Source organism: Bombina bombina, chromosome 2 (genome assembly GCF_027579735.1).
Source record: "Bombina bombina isolate aBomBom1 chromosome 2, aBomBom1.pri, whole genome shotgun sequence".
NCBI classification, from domain to species: domain Eukaryota; kingdom Metazoa; phylum Chordata; class Amphibia; order Anura; family Bombinatoridae; genus Bombina; species Bombina bombina.
Window position 1 is genome coordinate 1,382,510,544 of NC_069500.1, and position 23,803 is coordinate 1,382,534,346.

Below are 23,803 nucleotides of genomic sequence, written 5' to 3' on the forward strand. Positions count from 1 at the left end.
CTCAAAAATGAATTTTGCAGACCCCTGAGCTCTCTAGAGACGTCCTGGATCAAGGAGGAAGAAGCAGGAAGACTGTGCTAGAATTTTAACTGCGCAACAAGGCGCTTAAACAAGGTCCCTCCCACTCCTATTACAACAGTGGGAGCCCTGATGTAACGGTTTCCATGCAGAAAATATATGTTAGCCATGTGGAAAAAATCATGCCCAAAGAGATTTATCACCAAAGTACCTCACAAAAACGAATAACATGCCAGTAAACGTTTTATTAAAAAACAACATTTTCCAATGTCATGCAAAGTTATCACTAAGCCTGCTACCAGTCGCTACCACTGCAGATAAGGCTTAAGTATTATTTCAGTTTTAACAGTATTTTCTCAGTCAAATTCTAGTCCCTAGAAAATAACTCGACTGCGCATACAATATCAGCCTGATACCAGTCGCCACTACTGCATTTAAGGCTGTACTTACATCATACGGTAAAAGCAGTATTTTCTTAGTCAATTCCATTCCCAGAAAATAATGTACTGCACATACCTCATTTGCGGAGGACCCCGCATGCTATTCCCAGTTTCTGAAGTTACCCCACTCCTCAGAATGTCGAGAACAGCCAGTGGATCTTAGTTACGCCTGCTAAGATCATAGAAAAAAAAACGCAGGCAGTTTCTTCTTCCAAATATTGCCTGGGATAGAAAAAACAGCACACTCCGGTGCCATTTAAAATAACAAACTTTTGATTGAAGAATAGTTAAGTAAAAACTCCAGCTCCTCTCGCGACCTCCTTCGTTGTTGAGGGTTGCAAGAGAATGACTGGATATGACATGTGAGGGGAGGAGCTATATAGCAGCTCTGCTTGGGTGATCCTCTTGCAACTTCCTGTTGGGAAGGAGAATATATCCCATAAGTAATGGATGACCCGTGGACTGAACACACTTAACAAGAGAAATATACACACATATATCAATATAAATACCAAAACAGGTGATATATCAATATAATCACCAAGTCCCAAGGGAAGTCCTTGATAAAAAATGAAGTTCTTGATTGTAGTTGAGATGAAGATGTCTTGATCCAGACAGCAAAGGCAGCACTGAGATGCTACAAAATATTGCGATCAATTGCACAGCCCTAATAATAATATATATATTTTTTATTATTATTTTTTTAAACACACTACTATATGGCCAAAAGTATGTGGACAGCTGACCATCACTCCTATATCAGCTTGTTGGATATTCCTTTTCGAAAACCATGGGCATTAATATGGAGTTGGCCCTCTCTTTGTGGTTATAACAGCAGCAAGTCTTCTGGGAAGGCTTTCCACAATATTTTGGAGTATGTCTGGGGGAATTTGTGCCCATTTAGCCAAAAGAGCATTTGCGAAGTCAAGTACTGATGTTGGACAAGAAGTTCTGGCTTGCAACCAACGTTCCAAAATGTAGTGGCTACATCCACTAAACTGAACTCATACTTTAAAGCCATGGATACCACAGCCATCACAACGCCAACGTCCCCGCATCCAGATAGTGATCTGCAGGAAGAGGACCCCAATATCCCCACAAATGACCCCAGCCTCCCCATAACAAAAGCTGACCTAAAATCACTCCCAACTAAAGAAGACTTTGCAGCCTTTATGACCCAGGTCAGTCAGTTAATAAAAGATAGTTTATCTGAGGTCAAAAGGGACGTCACAGATCTTGGCAATAGGGTATTACAATTAGAAGAGCATGCAGAAGAAATTTCAGAACCTATTCAGCTACATAGCATGCAAATTCAGCACCAGAATGATGAAATAAGGCAAATGCAAATGCAGATAGAAGATCTAGATAATCGAGGAAGAGACCAAAACCTGCGGATCAGAGGAGTATCTGAAAACATCTCAAATGCTGCGCTTCCACAGTACATTCAAGACCTTTTTAGTTACCTTCTGGACACAAAAGAAGAGACTGACATCTCTATAGATAGGATGCATAGGGCCTTAAAACCGAAACCCTCAAACAAGGCACCCCCCAGAGATATCTTCCTCCGCTGTCACAATTTTAAAGATAAGGAACAACTATTGGCTGCAGCCAGAAAGAAGACACCAATCCACAAAAACGGAGATACAATACAAATATTCGCTCACCTAAGCCCGCTAACTCTAGCCAGACGGAGAGAAGTGAAATTCCTCACCACACACTTGAGAGACTGCAATGTACCATACCGATGGGGATTTCCCTTTGCCATCAAAGTATCCAAAGAAAACAAAGAGTTTACATACAAAGACCTAGAAGATTTGGATTCCTTTTGCTCCCAACTAGATATTCCTCTACCAAAACACATCCCTCAAGCCTTAGAACACACAGAGGATTCTCCAGACGCAGACCACCCTCTTCCAAAAACACAGCGCCAAAAATGGATCACTGTAAAAAGAAAAAGAAAAACAGTTTCACCTACCCCCCACTGCTCAGGGACACCACCCACAGATCCACCCTGATGGTCTCCAACAGCATCTTGTATTTACATTTCGAAATGCCCCAACACAGAAGCTATGGGATCATCACACAGAGACATTGATCCTTTTGGTTGAAAGACTAAGTATTCAGTATCTAGACTTTCTACTTTCTGATGCAAATAATCAGTTCTCCTATTATGACATACATTAGACTTCTACCTTAAATAAAAACTCCTTCAAAACATATTTTACCTATAGTAGCCAACGGGGAAAGATAGTGGTATTATAGTGCTACTATTACCCCTCCACTCCTTTATTGCTAGGACACGGAGTATACCCTTGCTCCTGGACTGGTTTAAACTGTTATTTTACATGTTCTTTAAATATGTTGTTTGTTCATTGTTCTATTTATGTTATCTTTGTCCACTGTTTAACCTCTGCTCCTCTAATGTGTTCATACAGATCTATGAGTATATACTCTCTCAAGGCAGCGGTGTCGGCGCTCTCCCCTGCTCCCATTGGTATGTACAGTATTTCGTTATAAAAGGTCTCCACGACAAAATAAAGCGGCAAGACATGGTAAGAAACACACTTGACACCTCACCCACTAAATTCCAGACCAAAAATAAAAATGGCACATAGACCACTAGTAATAGTCTCCCAAAACGCTAAGGGTCTCAACTCACCAACAAAGAGATCAGTTGCACTCCAGTGGTTCACTAACCAGAAAAGCTCAATAGTGTTTGTACAAGAAACACACTTTCCTAAAGCAAACGAACCTAAATTCCACAATAAAAACTTCCCACTCAGCTATCTTAACTCCCATGAAAAAAAGAGGAACGGAGTTGGAATCCTCATACACCGATCATTACCTTTTAAACTTCTACATTCCATCCCAGATACAGAAGGCAGGATCCTCATCTTAGTTGGCCTCATATACAATAGACCTGTTACACTTGTGAATGTCTACGCTCCCAATACTCACAAGGCTAAATTCTTTAACAAATTAAAAACAATGGTGCAAGATGCCGGCAGGGGGGTCATAATCCTGGGCGGAGACCTTAACACTACATTAGGTCCCACTCTAGACACAACTTCTGCCAACACCAAAACATCGCCACGCTCCCCCAATTCAGTATTTAAATGTTTCAGACATCTGAGATTGATAGACACATGGAGATTGCAGCATCCCACACGGCGAAACTTTACTTTTTACTCTTTCCCCTGGGCCATGTATTCAAGAATAGATCACCTTTATCTAGATCAATCACACCTCTCATTACTACTAGACTCAGACATTGTTCCTACAGCTTGGTCAGATCACTCTATGATAACTATAACACTTGAATGGCCAGACACCCCAATACACCCATTCCTGTGGAGACTGGACGCGTACCTTCTACACCATCCACCAACTATGAAAAAACTGATGTCCACATTGACAGAATACTTCAACATAAACGCAATACCAGAGACTCGTCCCCTTTATATATGGGACGCTCACAAAGCTGTATTTCGAGGCGAATGCATTAAGCATAAATCATATCTCAAAAAGCAGTTTAACGCACAACTAAACTCTTTAACAACAAAACTAAACACGCTAGAAATACAACATAAAAACACACCCTCTGACAGTAGCGTTCTACAAAACCTAAAGCACACTAGGAATGAACTCAAAACACTACTCTACTCTGATGCTCAGAGAAAGGCTTTACAGCTTAGGAAGAAATACCTATATGAGGGAAATCGCTCAGGAAGAATCCTGGCAATTAACCTCAAAGACAGAACTCACCACACACACATTCACGGATTGCGAACTCCACTAGGGGAGCATATACACGACAGCAAGGCCATTGCTATGCACTTTAAAAATTTCTATCATCAGCTATATAACCTTAAGACTAATGCTTCCACAGAACACACCCAAAAAATTATAGAATACATAAATTCAGCCAATCTGAACAAACTTACGCAGGCACAAACAACAGACCTAGAAAGGCCTATAACTTTAACAGAAATATTGAAAGCTATTAAAGACCTCCCCACAGGGAAAAGCCCAGGCCCAGATGGTCTAACTAACCTATACTACAAGACATTCAAAAACATATTAGCCCCACACTTACTGAAACACTTCAACGCTCTAGATGAGAATAACCACCTTAGCAACGACTCCTTGACAGCACACATATCGGTGATCCTAAAACCTGACAAATCCCCGAAGACCCAGCTAACTACAGACCAATTTCAATCCTGAACACTGACATTAAAATCCTAGGAAAAATTTTGGCAAATCGTTTAAACTCAGTGCTGCACGACATAATACACACGGATCAGGTGGGTTTTGTGCCGGGCCGAGAGGCGAGGGACAATACCCTCAGGGCGTTGACACTTATTGAATACACAAAATATCACAATATCGAGGCAGTGCTTATAGCCATAGACGCAGAAAAAGCATTCGACCGGACAGACTGGCAATTTCTTAAACTAACACTAAAAAACATAGGATTCGGACCAAAAATAATAAACACCATTTTCAATCTATATACTCACCCAAGTGCGAAAGTAAAGGTAAACGGGATTCTGTCAGACAGGCTCCCAATACACAATGGCACACGCCAAGGTTGTCCCCTATCCTCTTCATACTAATGATGGAGGTGTTCGCCTCACGAGTACGCCAGAATCAGTGCATTAAGGGGATCTCGATAAACAGGATTACAAAGTCGCGCTGTATGCGGACGATGTCTTGTTCACTGTAACATCCCCGCTAACTACCATCCCAAAGATTCTAATAGAACTTGACGAGTTTGGAAAGTACACCAACTTCCTTGTTAACAAGCAAAAGTCCGAGATCCTGAACATTACGTTACCAAGTGCCAAATTTAAATCCCTGTCGACAATCTGCCCGCTTCGTCTTAAATCAGACACCATAAAATACCTAGGGATTCACCTCTCCCCTAACCAGAAGACATTATTTGACAGAAATTACAATAAACTCTTACTCAATACACAACGCGACCTGAAGACATGGGCAAATAAACCACTATCCTGGTGGGGCAGGATAAAAGCCATTAAAATGACCACCCTACCTAGAATCCTTTATATTTTACAAACCCTTCCACTATATCTGCCTAGCTGGTACATAAACAGGATTCAAAGAAGCCTTAATGCGTTCGTATGGGGTAAATGCACACCACGAATCAATAGGAACACAATGTACAGGCTAAATAAAGCTAGAGGTTTAGGGCTACCTAGAATAGAAGATTACTACCAGGCAGTGACACTACAAAGGATACTAGACTGGCATAGAGCACAAGAACGTAAAGTATGGGTCGCATTAGACTCACACATCCTAAAGGCACCTTTGGTACATGCTCTATGTTGGGTGTCCAAAGACCTTAGACCTCCCCAGTGTCGGCATCTTGAAATCCATAAACAACTTTTTAAAACCTGGGATCACATAACTGCTACCAAACCTCACATTACCACTTATAGATCACCACTCTTCCCAATAACTTTAAATACAGAAATGATAGGAGGCCTAGATAAAGGTTTCAAAAGATTGACTGAATGGGACTATACGATCCCTCTACTCAAATTTACAGAAGCAGGCAAACTATTAGATAGAGATAAACTGGCAGATCTAGCAGGGGGCAGATTCACCAAATGGCTAAAATACGCCCAACTACAACACTACATACATACATCCCCATTCAAGTCGGATCTGCTGAGAAGGCCCACTGCTTTCGAACAGATGTGTCATAGCGGCATTATACCCAGAGGCACACTCTCTATATCCCGCAAGCTTCTTATAAACACCCCCACAGACACTCTACCGCCTTACACAGCTAAATGGCACCTCGACCTCAAAGGCAACATAGACACAGAAAAATGGAATAACATTTTCAGCTCCCTCAAAAAATCTTCAACATCCCCCGAGATATTAGAACTGAATTTTAAAATCCTTCTTCGATGGTATCTAACCCCATCAAGATTAGCTAGCATTTACCCCAACACATCCAGCTTATGCTGGCGTGGCTGTGGAAAACATGGTAATTTAATCCACATGTGGTGGCATTGCCCAAAAGTCCGTCCACTTTGGAATGCAGTGGAATCCTATTTTAGACGAAGTAATCATACCGAATTTACACTGACCCCACATATTGCCCTATTAAACGACCTACCCAAAATGACCTGTTGTCTGAAAAGGTTAGTGCTACAGATAGGACTCAACAGTGCAAGAAAACTAATAGCGCGTCACTGGAAAAAACCTAGTACCCTGAGCGAAGTTATGTGGGTGGAGGAGGTGGAGGATCAATTTTCCTTTGAGACATATGGCTACTTATGCCGTAACAAAACCGACACTATACTAAACGCTAAGCTCCTTTGGCAGGAGTACCTGTGAGACTATCTACCCCCTACATCGCACACATACAACATGTTAGTAAACTTAGATCACTAAACAAATAATTATGTTGATATCAGAAACACTCACTTTGAGACCCACTGACCTTACACCGTGGATAAGACCAACATCCTGGGAGAGGGAGAGCGCCGAGCCACCAGAACTGCCATAACCATTTAAACCGTTTGCTTTCATATGAGAGAGATACTTACCTTTGTCAGTGACATCTAGAAAACCCACGGAGAGCAATAGTACCGCATTGTGAAGTCTATTAGGACTTTAACACTCTGTTGAAGTGACAAGTTATTTCAGCTACCCACGGAGAGCGAGAGGACCGCATTGTGAAGGGCTATGTGCCTAAGCTAAGCCGGTTTCAAGTTGCACAACAAAATCCTTTTACTACAAGGTCTACAAGAATAATCTGGATACTACGAGCCTGCGTGCGATTCTGCACTAAGAGCGGGGTTCAACATCTATAACATAGCGGCCGCTATTGTCCATCTGTCAAGTTATCCTGACCAATAGGATTTCCCTACAGAGACGACGCCTCTTGATCAGTGACGTCACGGGATATACATACGCCTCACGGAGGTGATTCTAATACACGGACGGTACGCCTGAAGGTAATAACGGGTCTATTTCTACCCGGTTTTGATCCTCTCTTTGTTTCATCTGAGGACTTTAGTTAATATGTCGACTTCCTCTACACACTATTGAATCAAGGTTTATATTGGCAACAGTAGTCATTTGAGTTCTAATTTGTGTTTTTATATATCGGAGACGTCCGATTTTAAATATCTCTGTGTTTTTTTCATTTTAGCTTTGCAGGATCTATAACTCTTTGATTGTTTAATTAAATTTTATTTATAAAGCCAGTCATTTTACTCTATCTCAATTTATTTGCATAGCAAATTATTTTACTCAATTTTCATTGTAGCACCTTTAGCTTTTACTAGCGCTTCTCCTATTTTTTCAATCTTTTGCCTATCTTTTTTCCCTATTTTGAGGGACTTTAGGGTTGGAGCAGCTTGGTGCCTCTTGCGCACACTTTACACACCTACACACACCTATACTCACCTTGTTCCAGAGACTCAAGCATATTTACCTAGTACCCGAGTATGCTCATCTTGTTCCAGAGATCAAGCATACTTACCTAGTACCTGCATATGTTCACATTGTTCTAGAGACCAAGCATACTTACCTGAGCCTGCGTATACTCACCTTGTTCACGAGACCAAGCATACTTCCCTGATAACTGCGTATGTTCACCTTGTTCCTGAGACCAAGCATACATACTTGCACCTGCGTATACTCACCTGGGTCCCGAAAGCCAAGCAGACTTGTCTGATACCTGTGTATGCTCACCTTCTTCCTGAAGTTGTGCCTGCTGTACCTATCTGGTATCCTGTGACTGTTTTACCAGTAAACACTGGATAATCTGTGCCTGCTGAGAAACCTGTGTCTGCAAACAATCCTGTCTCTGCTTCCCTCTTACCAGCTGTGCCTACTATACCTACCAGGTATTCTGTGACACCCTCACCCATTACTATTCAATTCAAGCACCAGTGCCCATTGGATTTTTGCTACTGCAACTTAAAAGTATTCTGAACTTGTATTTGACTTGGTGTTATTTGAACTACCAACTGTTTTGCTTATCAATCAGAAAAGCTCCACACACCCTAACCTATATATGGCTAGATAGATAGGGAGGAGCAAAAAGGTATAACACGTTTCCCTGTTGAAGTAGGAAACTGCTTACCCATTAGTTTTGCAATATTCACTTTAGGAGCAGTCACAAGACTGTGAGAAAGCTATACATTATATATATGTGATACACAGAGAGCTATGTCAGAGCTCCAACACTTTATATCATAAGAATACCAGAGGTGGCAGATGCATTCCAGGGGCAGTTACTGCTGCTCTCCAATGGCACTTCCTGACCCTTCATGAACTTTGTGGTATATGAGGGCATGGAGCCCAGAGTTGTTGTCAGAGCGAGATCCAAGCTTTGTGTTAGCCTTTGTTCATGAGACATTGCATCTGTAAACAAAGAAACAAAATGTAATGGTTCTTTATATCCTTTATTCAATTAAAATGACAGATTAATAAAAAAAACTGTAAAATGAATTAATACTATTTTGACAAGATTAAAGAGCATACTGCTAAAGGTAGTTTTTAGAAATGTGTCCACTACACTCAGTTCTTAAGGAGCAATATGTAGTCCTTGTATGGCACAGTGTTTTTCATGTGTGGGTATCGGAAGGGATTTAAATACATGAAGCACACAATTACTTTGTTTGATTTTTTTAAAGGGACATGAAACCCAAAAAAATTATTTCGTGATTCAGATAGAGAATACAATTTTATATAACTTTCCAATTTACATCTATTATTTGTTTCCTTCTCTTGTTATCCTTTGCTGAAAGGTTTATCTGGGAAAACTCAGGAGCAGCAGAGAACCTAGGTTCTAGCTGTTGATTGGTGGCTGTATATGTGTGTGTGTGTATATATATATATATATATATATATATATATATATATATATATATATATAAGCCAAAGTTCAAAAGGTATATGCACTCTCACCACTGTCCTGCAACTGCCAGGGTGCTCTGTGGAAGTATAAGCAAAGTAGATAAGTAGAAGCACTCACTGGACTTCAGAATACTGTGTACAAAAATATTTATTTGTGAAGTTTCGGGACCTCAAGTGTCCCTTCTTCTGACCAGGTCCCGAAACGTCACAAATATTTTTGTACACAGTATTCTGAAGTGCTTCTACTTATCTACTTTGTGTGTGTATATATATATATATATATATCTCGATTGTGATTGGCTCATCCATGTGTACAGTTAGAAACCAGCAGTGCATTGCTGCTCCTTCAACAAATGATAAATAATAAAAGTGAATTAGAAAGTTGTTTAAAATTATATTCTCTATCTGAACCAAGATAGAAAAAATTTGTGTTTTATTTCCCTTTAAGTAAATAAATTCCCTGTGCCACATATTAGCCTGCAGAGCAATAAACGGCTAACATGGCGTACTGCTAGTTTTAATGCTCACTTGGATGACTGTCATTCTAATATACTATCAGACTTAAAGTGAATGTAAAGTTGAATGAATGAGTGTCCGGTTTTTTAAAAATAATATTAAAATCAGGGGCACTTTTATTCATTAAACTTTACATAGCAGCGTTAAAAATACTTACCTTTTCATAAGGAAACACAGACCGTCGATCCTCTGCCCGCTTCTCATGCTGTACAGTATATCGATGATGAAACCAGCTTCCTCAATCATGGCGTGTACCAAATAGGTGTCCAGTTCGTGAGGCAACAAAGATTTGTCATTGATATGCTGTACAGCATGAGAAGCGTGCGGAGGATCCCAGTCTGTGTTTCCTAAAGGTAATTAATAAATAAAAAATGCTGCAATGTAAAGTTTAATTAATGAAAGTGCCCCTGTTTTTAATAGTATTTTTAAAAAATGGGCTTTCATTCATCAAAGTTTATCTTCACTTTAATCTGTGCTGAGGTCATGCTTTGCTTTACTGTGATCTCATGAGATTTCACCAAAATTTTTAAAGATTTCATAGTAAATTTTCTTAAACTTAAGATGGAAATAAAGTGACTGTACCGCACATGCCAGGTGCCCATTATGTGTATTAGATTGCAAAGTACAATATTAGGATGGACCACCAATAACAGTGAGATGCAAATGGAGAGGGAAAAAAAATAAATGTATGCTTAAATGATAAATGCTTTTGTTTTCTGGTAGAGAGAGTCCACGATTCCATTCATTACTGTTGGGAAATTCACCACCTGGCCACCAGGAGGAGGCAAAGACACCCCAGCCAGAGCTTAAGTATCCTCCCACTACCCGTACATTACTGTTGGGAATCCAATACCCAAGCCAGAGGGGACACAGAATGGACAGGGAGGGAGAACTAAAGGCAGACGGACCTAAACTGAAGGCACCACCACTTGAAGCACCTTTCTCCCAAAAGAAGCCTCAGCTGAGGCAAAAACATCAAACCTGTAAAATTTAGAAAAAAAGTATGCAAAGAGGACCACCAAGTAGTCGCCTTACAGATTTGTTCCATGGATGCTTCATTCTTAAAAGCCCAGGAAGAAGAGACAGCATGGGAGAATGAGCCGTAATCCTCTCAGGAAGCTGCTGCTCAGCTTCCTCGTAAACCAAACGAATAATACTCCTCAGCCAAAAAAAAAATAGATTAGTTGCAGTGGCTTTTTGACCCTTGCGCCCACCGGCGTACACTACAAACAAGGAAAAAGATTGCCTAAAATTCATGGTAGCCTAGAGATAGACTCAAAGCACGCACCACATCAAGCTTGTGTAGTAGACACTCCTTATGAGGAGGATTAGGACAAAAGTAGGATCTACAATCTCCCGATTGAGATTGCAGTCAGAGACCACCTTAGGAAAAAATCCTAAATTAGTAAGAACAACAGTCTTATCTACATGGAAAATAAGATAAGGAGAATCCACTGTAAGGCAGATAATACCGAAAATCTATGATCAAAAGAAATATCCAACAGAAACAAACTTTCCAAGATAAAAGTTTAATATCAAACATAACCATTTGAAGAAACACCAAATTAATACTCCAAGGAGGAGCAACAGGTATAAACACAGGCCAGATTCCAACCAGAGCATGAACAAAGGACTGAACGTCCGAAAGATTAGCTAACTCCTTGTGTAGTAAGACAGAAAGGACAGAAAACTGACCCTAGAGAACTAGCAGACACACCTTCCTCTAAATCCTCTTGGAGAAGCAACCAATTCCAAGGAACTCTCACCTTGTGCCAAGATAATTTCGAGCCTCACACCAGGATAGGTAGATGTGTCACACCTTGAGATACATCCGACAGGACACCGGCTTGCGATCCTAGATCAGAGTATTGAAAGACACTATCAGAACAATCTCGTTTAGATAGGATTAGGCGTACAATCTCCACGCAGTTATCCTCAGACAATCTAGATTTTGATGAAAGAACAGACCTTGATTAGAAGGTCCTTTGCCAGAGGAAACCTCCACGGAGGAGAGGATGACATCTTCACCAGATCTGCAAACCAAGTACCGCGAGGCCAAGCTGGAACAATTAAGATCACCAAAGCCCAATCCTGTTTGATGCAGGCTATGACACTTTGAGGAGAAGAGTAAATGTAAATATGTCTGAACCTCCAAAGAATAACTAACGCATCCACCAGTACCGCCTTAAGATCTTCCGATCTCGACCCGTAGCTGGTCAATTTGGGATTGCTATCTGCTCAGGAAGTCAGTCTTCCAATTGTCCACTCCCAGAATATGAATGGCCCGAAAAGACAATTGTGGGACTCTGCCCACTGAAGGATGTGAGAGACCTCCTTCATAGCCAGGAAGCTACTTAATTTTCCCTGATAATTGATAAAAGCTATAGATTATATCTCCGTTTGGAATCTGGTAAACTGGGCTGAACAAAGTTGAAACCACACCAACAGAAAATTGAAAATGGCTCGCAACTCTAGAATATAAATAGGGAGAACAGACTCCTCCGGTGATCAGATGCCCTGAGCTCAGGGAAAAACCAGACTGACCCCCAGCACAGAAGGCTGGAATCCGAGATCACAATCAGTCCAAATGATCTATAAAAAAAAAAACACGATCCTAGGGACAGATGATCCTGATAGAGCCACCAAGAGAGATTCTCTTGTGTGGCTGTCCAGGATGATAAGTTGAGATAGATCAGGATGATCAATGCTCCATGGATAACCTGAACTTAAAACAGAGTAAAATAAAAGATTGCAGCTCTAAATACGTTATATTAAAATAACATATCAGTAGAGGACATGCAAACTACTTTAGAATAAAAAAAATGATCTCCAAAAGGGAAAAATGTGTACCATTGTACAGCAAAAAATGTAACTTAAAAGGAGTAACACAGACAAGGTTACTAAATCAGCATTAGGAGGATTTTTATGTCCAATGTTGTCTCTGGCTGCAGTGTTCCTTTAAAGGGACACTCAAGTCAAAATAAATTTTCATCAAATCAGATAGAGGATGCAGTTTTAAGACACTTTCCATTTTACTTCCATTATCAAATTTTGCAGTCTTTTTATATTCACACAAAATCCTACTGAGCATGTCCACACGCTCACAAGGTATTCGTATACTAGCCTGTGATTGGCTGATGTCTGTTACATGATACAGGTGGCCGGATAATGGGAGAAAATGAACTGCTTATTTGAAATTCAGAGTGTTGTTATATTGTATTTTTATTATGCACTTGTTAATTATGCAATTCTACTGCATTGAGTGGTCCTTTAAGTGAGCAGCAGCATAGGGCAAACTTTGGCTGTTTGAAAACCTGCATAATACGTGAATACTAAACAGATATGCACCTGTTTGTATTATTAAATTTTCCACTTTCATATGTCGGTGAAGATTTCAATCCACCTTAAATGTTAAATAGGAGAGACTTTAAAGCTGTAAATCTAGTGCATAGGAGACAGATGCAGAAGCCACATAGCGTTCTGCAGCTTCTCCCTTGTAACATCTCCTTTCTGCAGGAGACTAAATACTATGTTGCAATACACAAAGGCTTAAATAATAAGAGATAATACGCAAGGATGATTTAAAAGCTCTCTGCTGGTTTAGCCACTGCAGAGCTTTATGTCCCATCAATTAGCCAACAGATCGCACAACATACCAGGGTACCCCTGAAGAAAAAAACACCTGTTCAAAGCTCTAAGAGGAACTTAAGCAGGACTAAATATAAAAGAATTCACACAGGAAATTTATATTAAAATATGCGCTAATCCTTAGCGACTAAGTAAGATGTACACAATCTAAAATATTTTGTCCCAGAAACACATACTGAAAGGACACAGTCTATCCAGGGTATAGCGCTAATGGCAATAGCCACCTAGCCCCTACTTAAAAGGGAGAGAGACTGAAGGAGAGAGATTTTTGGAGCTGCCGAAACTGCGCCATCAGTCAGTCTCGCAGACCTCGACCTGCCTCCTCTTAAAGTCGACAAGTGCACCAAAGGCCGGTTAGTGAACAAAAAATTTTAACCCCACCGCTGCTGGATGTCACTGATGCGTGAGAGCATAAACTACACTTAAGGAATGAAAAAATATTTATTTAAAACATGCAACCTTTTAACAATAATACCGAAGGGCGAATGTGACATCAGTCCACAGTAACACCACCTCACAAAGAAATGGCGCCGAAACGGTCCTGAGGCGATACACTCTTAAAGTTCCTAGCGTACAGCTAGCATCATCGGAGGTAGAATACTGAATAAGGGTAACCGTGTCTGCTAATATAACCATGACTAACCTCCACCCCTGAGAGGTATCTATTCAGGCTATTTAGAATTAGCAGTAAACTTAAAATAGCATTCTGAGCCCCGTATTGCCAACATACTGATGCCACGCTACGTGAGATACTATCGGAAGACACTAAGGCCTTAGCTCATACCGCTCGGTATTTAGAGCTTCTTGGTGGACCTAGTATGGGCAACAGGGAAGGATTAATGCACGTTACTAGAGCATACGGCACCTTATGCCGAGGGCAATATTAAACTCAGTCTTACCATTCTCCATAAGTAAGCAAGAAAAAAAACATTCTGCCTGCAAGATATGAAAATAAAGTCCGATCCGGTTCACAAATAAAGGCTTTGACCCAGAACCGGAGAGTCCCTGTATGGCAAAACATAGAAGAAAACTGCCAATAAGAGATAACCCTCCCTAGGAAAAAGGTTTTTTTCTCAGAGTCCCTTAACATGTCCGCCATAAAGGGGGGAAATATAATAAGGGCTTACCCTCCAGGGCCTCTGCTGTGGAGCAGACACAGCACTTCCAGGTCTGACAGCTTCATCCAGACTTCTGACAGGGACCTGAAGTAGAAAGGAAAGCAGTTTAAACACTGGTTGCCAGATGGGGGGGTTAGCACAGATTGCTGGAAGGAGGACAGAGAAGTTCCCTGCGACATCCAGCAACTAACAGCTACCAATACTCTTACGAAGAGGTTTACATGGACAAAGCATTAACCCCAGTCCTATCTTGCAGGGAAGCTACCCATTAAAAGACTAAAATCCATATATCTTCAGAGCACCATCTTCGCTGCCTTCTTGTTACAGAAGCAAAGAATGACTGGGGAGTATGGGTACTGGGAGGATACTTAAGCTCTGGCTGGGGTGTCTTTAGCTCCTAATTGTGGCCAGGTGCATATATATATATATATATATATATATATATATATATATATATATAGTGCATCTATTCTATTTGATATATAATTGTCTAGAAGAAGAAGAAATAAATTAATTTAAAAAAAAACTAATATTTGTCATTTCCAGATACAACTGATAGTAATGTTATCTAATCTGTATAGTATAAACAGATAAAACAGCCAGATACTACCTACATACAATCTTGGCTGTTGTATAAAAACCTTAAAGAATTGGTGGCCCCGCCTAATATTGTACTGCAGAAACTTATACTTGTAATGGATTTTGGTAGAACCCTAAAAATAGACTGGGAATATTGTTAAGGTCATACAATGATGACAGTTCTCTCTTCTACATAATGCCATCTTATGTTGTCACATTATAAGGGCTATAGGCTGCAACGTTACACCACCAATATTGGAGTGTTGTGATCAACATGTATCAACATAATAGTAGTGATGTAAATAGTCAGCTAATAGCATAGTTCTTTGGACTATATATATATATATATATATATATATATATATATATATATATATATATATATATATATATATATTATATATATATATATATATATATATATATATATATATAGCCATAACATTATGTAGATATACTACTTTAATCTTAGTTGGTTTTATGGAAATCTAGACAGCAGTTACCATTTCACTTACATGGAGACAGCTGAACGTAATTAAGTAAGCTTTAAATCTCAGATCTCCGCTGTCCTATCATGGTCTGAGGAAGTAAGGCACTGGCAAAGCGCCAAATGTAAATGCGTCAGAATGTTGTCAAAATCCTCTTTTTTTATATTGACTTTTAATTGATTTATAAATAAAGTAAACATTTTACATCAAATATCTTGTTGACAAATAGAAAGCATGAAAGTAACTGGAAGCTAGACATAAGATGAAGGAAATACCAATACATTATTAGGCGTAGGGGTGTAACAAATGCTTATTTTCATAAATCGATAAAATCGGATGATTATTTTCGTCAATTAATGTGATAAAAAAAAATTCTATAACATTTTTTCATATATTGAAAATAAAATGAGCATTACTAATATAAACTTCAGACTAAAACTTGACATTAACACAACCCCAGAGGCAGAACTTTCCTTCACTTTCTGCAATAAGATTTTTAAGTGAAACATTTTCTGCAGATTATTTAGAAAATTTAAAATATGCAGTTACACTAAAGCACCAGTTCAATTGCAATGTGTTGATTAACTGGAGAATAAAACAAATTTTAAAGATTTATAATATAGTGCAGCAACTGAAAATTGCATTACACGTTAGCTGCAGAGAAAAAAAAGAAAGAAAGTAAAATGCCTTGTGAAAAAATCCCTGAGAACCAATCAGCAATAATAAATGCAGTGCTGCTCCATATTTGACTGTTCTCTTCAAGCAGCACTTTGTTCTGGATGCACTGTGTTAAGGAAAACTTACAGTGCAGCCAGAGCACAGTGGTGTTTGAAGAAAACAGCCTGATACAGAGCAGCGCTGCAAAGCGAAAGAGCCAACAGTTCCTGCATGTGTTCCATTCTTTTTGCAGACTTGCTGCATTTTCTGTGATGACATCTCATATCACTGCTTGTTATGTCTTGGGGAACACAACTGTCCAATTTTTAAGCAGCAGAGCACATTTTTATAATTAAGCAAAACCAAACCACAAACTGATTTTTATAGAGGTAGAACTAGAGATAGTTTATCACTGTTTATATAACATTTTATTATTCACTCTTCCAGAAACTTTAGAATGAAATGCAAAAATGTCAACATGTAACATGCTCCTGGTAGAGGCTGTCTCTCATTTTGCAAGCTATTTTGCCCGCAGCAAAGAAGAGGCGCTCAGATGGTGTTGAAGTGCCCGAGATGCATGAGTAGGGTTTTGCCAATTTCAACAAAATGGTATATTTATCTTTAGTTAGTGTTTTCCTCCTTGACAAGGAGCATCTAAACAAAGTACCTCTGGACTTAATTTCTCACAAATAACTTAAATATTTATACGCAGTGGTAAATAAACCAGATATAAAAGGTTAGGGAAACAATATCTAATCCGCTCTTAAAATGACAGATACATACTCAGAGGTTGAATCTAGTACATATCACAATTTATTAAAAATAAAAATGGTCCAAAGTGCTAAGGACTATATATCAATAACAGGACAAAGCCTTACACATTTATCTATACAGTACATATAATCAGCAATAGGAAGCAATAAGCTAATAATTGTGCAAACAGATAATAGTGCACATTAGTTCAAATAACTCCCACCAATCTAAAGCTAAGTGTAAATAATAATCCCATTTATGGGCTACTGGTAGCCAAGGAGTTAAAAGCACAGTAAACACCTTGTCATATTTTTCTGCTGTCCTGCAATATACTAACACACTAGGTAAGTGTGAACAAATAGGAATGCATTAACTGATTATTTGCTGCAGAACATTAAAGTGATTACTAATTTTACAAGAAAAGAATGACCACTGGCAGCCATATACATATATTAGATAGAAGACAAAATCAGGGGTGCCACATGGCCTAGTATCGCAAGATAATACAAAAAACAGAATTTATGTTTACCTGATAAATTACTTTCTCCAACGGTGTGTCCGGTCCACGGCGTCATCCTTACTTGTGGGATATTCTCTTCCCCAACAGGAAATGGCAAAGAGCCCAGCAAAGCTGGTCACATGATCCCTCCTAGGCTCCGCCTACCCCAGTCATTCGACCGACGTTAAGGAGGAATATTTGCATAGGAGAGACCATATGGTACCGTGGTGACTGTAGTTTAAGAAAAAAATTATCAGACCTGATTAAAAAAACCAGGGCGGGCCGTGGACCGGACACACCGTTGGAGAAAGTAATTTATCAGGTAAACATAAATTCTGTTTTCTCCAACATAGGTGTGTCCGGTCCACGGCGTCATCCTTACTTGTGGGAACCAATACCAAAGCTTTAGGACACGGATGAAGGGAGGGAGCAAATCAGGTCACCTAAATGGAAGGCACCACGGCTTGCAAAACCTTTCTCCCAAAAATAGCCTCAGAAGAAGCAAAAGTATCAAACTTGTAAAATTTGGTAAAAGTGTGCAGTGAAGACCAAGTCGCTGCCCTACATATCTGATCAACAGAAGCCTCGTTCTTGAAGGCCCATGTGGAAGCCACAGCCCTAGTGGAATGAGCTGTGATTCTTTCGGGAGGCTGCCGTCCGGCAGTCTCGTAAGCCAATCTGATGATGCTTTTAATCCAAAAAGAGAGAGAGGTAGAAGTTGCTTTTTGACCTCTCCTTTTACCGGAATAAACAACAAACAAGGAAGATGTTTGTCTAAAATCCTTTGTAGCATCTAAATAGAATTTTAGAGCGCGAACAACATCCAAATTGTGCAACAAACGTTCCTTCTTTGAAACTGGTTTCGGACACAGAGAAGGTACGATAATCTCCTGGTTAATGTTTTTGTTAGAAACAACTTTTGGAAGAAAACCAGGTTTAGTACGTAAAACCACCTTATCTGCATGGAACACCAGATAAGGAGGAGAACACTGCAGAGCAGATAATTCTGAAACTCTTCTAGCAGAAGAAATTGCAACTAAAAACAAAACTTTCCAAGATAATAACTTAATATCAACGGAATGCAAGGGTTCAAACGGAACCCCCTGAAGAACTGAAAGAACTAAATTGAGACTCCAAGGAGGAGTCAAAGGTTTGTAAACAGGCTTAATTCTAACCAGAGCCTGAACAAAGGCTTGAACATCTGGCACAGCGGCCAGCTTTTTGTGAAGTAACACAGACAAGGCAGAAATCTGTCCCTTCAGGGAACTTGCAGATAATCCTTTTTCCAATCCTTCTTGAAGGAAGGATAGAATCCTAGGAATCTTAACCTTGTCCCAAGGGAATCCTTTAGATTCACACCAACAGATATATTTTTTCCAAATTTTGTGGTAAATCTTTCTAGTTACAGGCTTTCTGGCCTGAACAAGAGTATCGATAACAGAATCTGAGAATCCTCGCTTCGATAAGATCAAGCGTTCAATCTCCAAGCAGTCAGCTGGAGTGAAACCAGATTCGGATGTTCGAACGGACCCTGAACAAGAAGGTCTCGTCTCAAAGGTAGCTTCCAAGGAGGAGCCGATGACATATTCACCAGATCTGCATACCAAGTCCTGCGTGGCCACGCAGGAGCTATCAAAATCACCGACGCCCTCTCCTGATTGATCCTGGCTACCAGCCTGGGGATGAGAGGAAACGGCGGGAACACATAAGCTAGTTTGAAGGTCCAAGGTGCTACTAGTGCATCCACTAGAGCCGCCTTGGGATCCCTGGATCTGGACCCGTAGCAAGGAACTTTGAAGTTCTGACGAGAGGCCATCAGATCCATGTCTGGAATGCCCCACAGCTGAGTGACTTGGGCAAAGATTTCCGGATGGAGTTCCCACTCCCCCGGATGCAATGTCTGACGACTCAGAAAATCCGCTTCCCAATTTTCCACTCCTGGGATGTGGATAGCAGACAGGTGGCAGGAGTGAGACTCCGCCCATAGAATGATTTTGGTCACTTCTTCCATCGCCAGGGAACTCCTTGTTCCCCCCTGATGGTTGATGTACGCAACAGTTGTCATGTTGTCTGATTGAAACCGTATGAACTTGGCCCTCGCTAGCTGAGGCCAAGCCTTGAGAGCATTGAATATCGCTCTCAGTTCCAGAATATTTATCGGTAGAAGAGATTCTTCCCGAGACCAAAGACCCTGAGCTTTCAGGGATCCCCAGACCGCGCCCCAGCCCATCAGACTGGCGTCGGTCGTGACAATGACCCACTCTGGTCTGCGGAATGTCATCCCTCGTGACAGGTTGTCCAGGGACAGCCACCAACGGAGTGAGTCTCTGGTCCTCTGATTTACTTGTATCTTCGGAGACAAGTCTGTATAGTCCCCATTCCACTGACTGAGCATGCACAGTTGTAATGGTCTTAGATGAATGCGTGCAAAAGGAACTATGTCCATTGCCGCTACCATCAACCCGATCACTTCCATGCACTGAGCTATGGAAGGAAGAGGAACGGAATGAAGTATCCGACAAGAGTCTAGAAGTTTTGTTTTTCTGGCCTCTGTCAGAAAAATCCTCATTTCTAAGGAGTCTATTATTGTTCCCAAGAAGGGAACCCTTGTTGACGGAGATAGAGAACTCTTTTCCACGTTCACTTTCCATCCGTGAGATCTGAGAAAGGCCAGGACAATGTCCGTGTGAGCCTTTGCTTGAGGAAGGGACGACGCTTGAATCAGAATGTCGTCCAAGTAAGGTACTACAGCAATGCCCCTTGGTCTTAGCACAGCTAGAAGGGACCCTAGTACCTTTGTGAAAATCCTTGGAGCAGTGGCTAATCCGAAAGGAAGCGCCACGAACTGGTAATGTTTGTCCAGGAATGCGAACCTCAGGAACCGATGATGTTCCTTGTGGATAGGAATATGTAGATACGCATCCTTTAAATCCACCGTGGTCATGAATTGACCTTCCTGGATGGAAGGAAGAATAGTTCGAATGGTTTCCATCTTGAACGATGGAACCTTGAGAAACTTGTTTAAGATCTTGAGATCTAAGATTGGTCTGAACGTTCCCTCTTTTTTGGGAACTATAAACAGATTGGAGTAGAACCCCATCCCTTGTTCTCTTAATGGAACGGGATGAATCACTCCCATTTTTAACAGGTCTTCTACACAATGTAAGAATGCCTGTCTTTTTATGTGGTCTGAAGACAACTGAGACCTGTGGAACCTCCCCCTTGGGGGAAGTCCCTTGAATTCCAGAAGATAACCTTGGGAGACTATTTCTAGCGCCCAAGGATCCAGAACATCTCTTGCCCAAGCCTGAGCGAAGAGAGAGAGTCTGCCCCCCACCAGATCCGGTCCCGGATCGGGGGCCAACATTTCATGCTGTCTTGGTAGCAGTGGCAGGTTTCTTGGCCTGCTTTCCCTTGTTCCAGCCTTGCATTGTTCTCCAAGCTGGCTTGGCTTGAGAAGTATTACCCTCTTGCTTAGAGGACGTAGCACTTTGGGCTGGTCCGTTTCTACGAAAGGGACGAAAATTAGGTTTATTTTTTGCCTTGAAAGGCCGATCCTGAGGAAGGGCGTGGCCCTTACCCCCAGTGATATCCGAGATAATCTCTTTCAAGTCAGGGCCAAACAGCGTTTTCCCCTTGAAAAGAATGTTAAGTAGCTTGTTCTTGGAAGACGCATCAGCCGACCAAGATTTCAACCAAAGCGCTCTGCGCGCCACAATAGCAAACCCAGAATTCTTAGCCGCTAACCTAGCCAATTGCAAAGTGGCGTCTAGGGTGAAAGAATTAGCCAATTTGAGAGCATTGATTCTGTCCATAATCTCCTCATAAGGAGGAGAATCACTGTCGACCGCCTTTATCAGCTCATCGAACCAGAAACATGCGGCTGTAGCGACAGGGACAATGCATGAAATTGGTTGTAGAAGGAAACCCTGCTGAACAAACATCTTTTTAAGCAAACCTTCTAATTTTTTATCCATAGGATCTTTGAAAGCACAACTATCCTCTATGGGTATAGTGGTGCGTTTGTTTAAAGTGGAAACCGCTCCCTCGACCTTGGGGACTGTCTGCCATAAGTCCTTTCTGGGGTCGATCATAGGAAACAATTTTTTAAATATGGGGGGAGGGACGAAAGGAATACCGGGCCTTTCCCATTCTTTATTAACAATGTCCGCCACCCGCTTGGGTATAGGAAAAGCTTCTGGGAGCCCCGGCACCTCTAGGAACTTGTCCATTTTACATAGTTTCTCTGGGATGACCAACTTGTCACAATCATCCAGAGTGGATAATACCTCCTTAAGCAGAATGCGGAGATGTTCCAACTTAAATTTAAATGCAATCACATCAGGTTCAGCTTGTTGAGAAATGTTCCCTGAATCAGTAATTTCTCCCTCAGACAAAACCTCCCTGGCCCCATCAGACTGAGTTAGGGGCCCTTCAGAAATATTAATATCAGCGTCGTCATGCTCTTCAGTATCTAAAACAGAGCAGTCGCGCTTACGCTGATAAGTGTTCATTTTGGCTAAAATGTTTTTGACAGAATTATCCATTACAGCCGTTAATTGTTGCATAGTAAGGAGTATTGGCGCGCTAGATGTACTAGGGGCCTCCTGAGTGGTCAAGACTCGTGTAGACGAAGGAGGGAATGATGCAGTACCATGCTTACTCCCCTCACTTGAGGAATCATCTTGGGCATCATTGTCATTGTCACATAAATCACATTTATTTAAATGAATAGGAATTTTGGCTTCCCCACATTCAGAACACAGTCTATCTGGTAGTTCAGACATGTTAAACAGGCATAAACTTGATAACAAGTACAAAAAACGTTTTAAAATAAAACCGTTACTGTCACTTTAAATTTTAAACTGAACACACTTTATTACTGCAAATGCGAAAAAACATGAAGGAATTGTACAAAATTCACCAAATTTTCACCACAGTGTCTTAAAGCCTTAAAAGTATTGCACACCAAATTTGGAAGCTTTAACCCTTAAAATAACGGAACCGGAGCCGTTTTGAACTTTAACCCCTTTACAGTCCCTGGTATCTGCTTTGCTGAGACCCAACCAAGCCCCAAGGGGAATACAATACCAAATGACGCCTTCAGAAAGTCTTTTCTAAGTATCAGAGCTCCTCTCACATGCGACTGCATGCCATGCCTCTCAAAAACAAGTGCGCAACACCGGCGCGAAAATGAGGCTCTGCCTATGCTTTGGGAAAGCCCCTAAAGAATAAGGTGTCTAAAACAGTGCCTGCCGATATTATTATATCAAAATACCCAGATAAAATGATTCCTCAAGGCTAAATGTGTTAATAATCAATCGATTTAGCCCAAAAAAAATCTACAGTCTTAATAAGCCCTTTTTTGAAGCCCTTATTTACAATCGTAATAAACATGGCTTACCGGATCCCAGAGGGAAAATGACAGCTTCCAGCATTACATCGTCTTGTTAGAATGTGTCATACCTCAAGCAGCAAGAGACTGCTCACTGTTCCCCCAACTGAAGTTAATTGCTCTCAACAGTCCTGTGTGGAACAGCCATGGATTTTAGTGACGGTTGCTAAAATCATTTTCCTCATACAAACAGAAATCTTCATCTCTTTTCTGTTTCTGAGTAAATAGTACATACCAGCACTATTTCAAAATAACAAACTCTTGATTGAATAATAAAAACTACAGTTAAACACTAAAAAACTCTAAGCCATCTCCGTGGAGATGTTGCCTGTACAACGGCAAAGAGAATGACTGGGGTAGGCGGAGCCTAGGAGGGATCATGTGACCAGCTTTGCTGGGCTCTTTGCCATTTCCTGTTGGGGAAGAGAATATCCCACAAGTAAGGATGACGCCGTGGACCGGACACACCTATGTTGGAGAAAGTATAATGATATCAGGGTATACACTCACATTTGATATTGCACCAAAGGATATAGGTGCAAATGAGCAGACTGGATTCTCAAGGTCATCCAGCAGACAAAACTCCTGCAATCAGTCAGCACAGTCGACAGATATCTTCTGGTGGGCTCTCTCCAAAGAGAGATATCGGTCGACTGTGCTGGCTGCGGGAGTTTGGTCTGCTATATACTTTGGTGCAATATCATATGTGAGTGCATACATTGATATCTTTACATTCTATATATCATCTGGAGATATTAAGCCATGTGGTGCCCCTGTTTTTT

The 23,803-nt window shown here is 40.8% G+C and overlaps 1 protein-coding gene across 1 annotated transcript in view; it reads right to left on the bottom strand.

Moving 5' to 3' along the window:
- UBOX5 (U-box domain containing 5) overlaps positions 1-23,803 on the bottom strand; it is a 99,552-nt gene that overhangs the window by 19,562 nt on the left and 56,187 nt on the right. Inside the window, exon 5 of the mRNA XM_053704311.1 lies at positions 8,715-8,873. Coding sequence (XP_053560286.1) covers positions 8,715-8,873 — 159 coding nt within the window. The remainder of the gene's footprint in view (positions 1-8,714; positions 8,874-23,803) is intronic.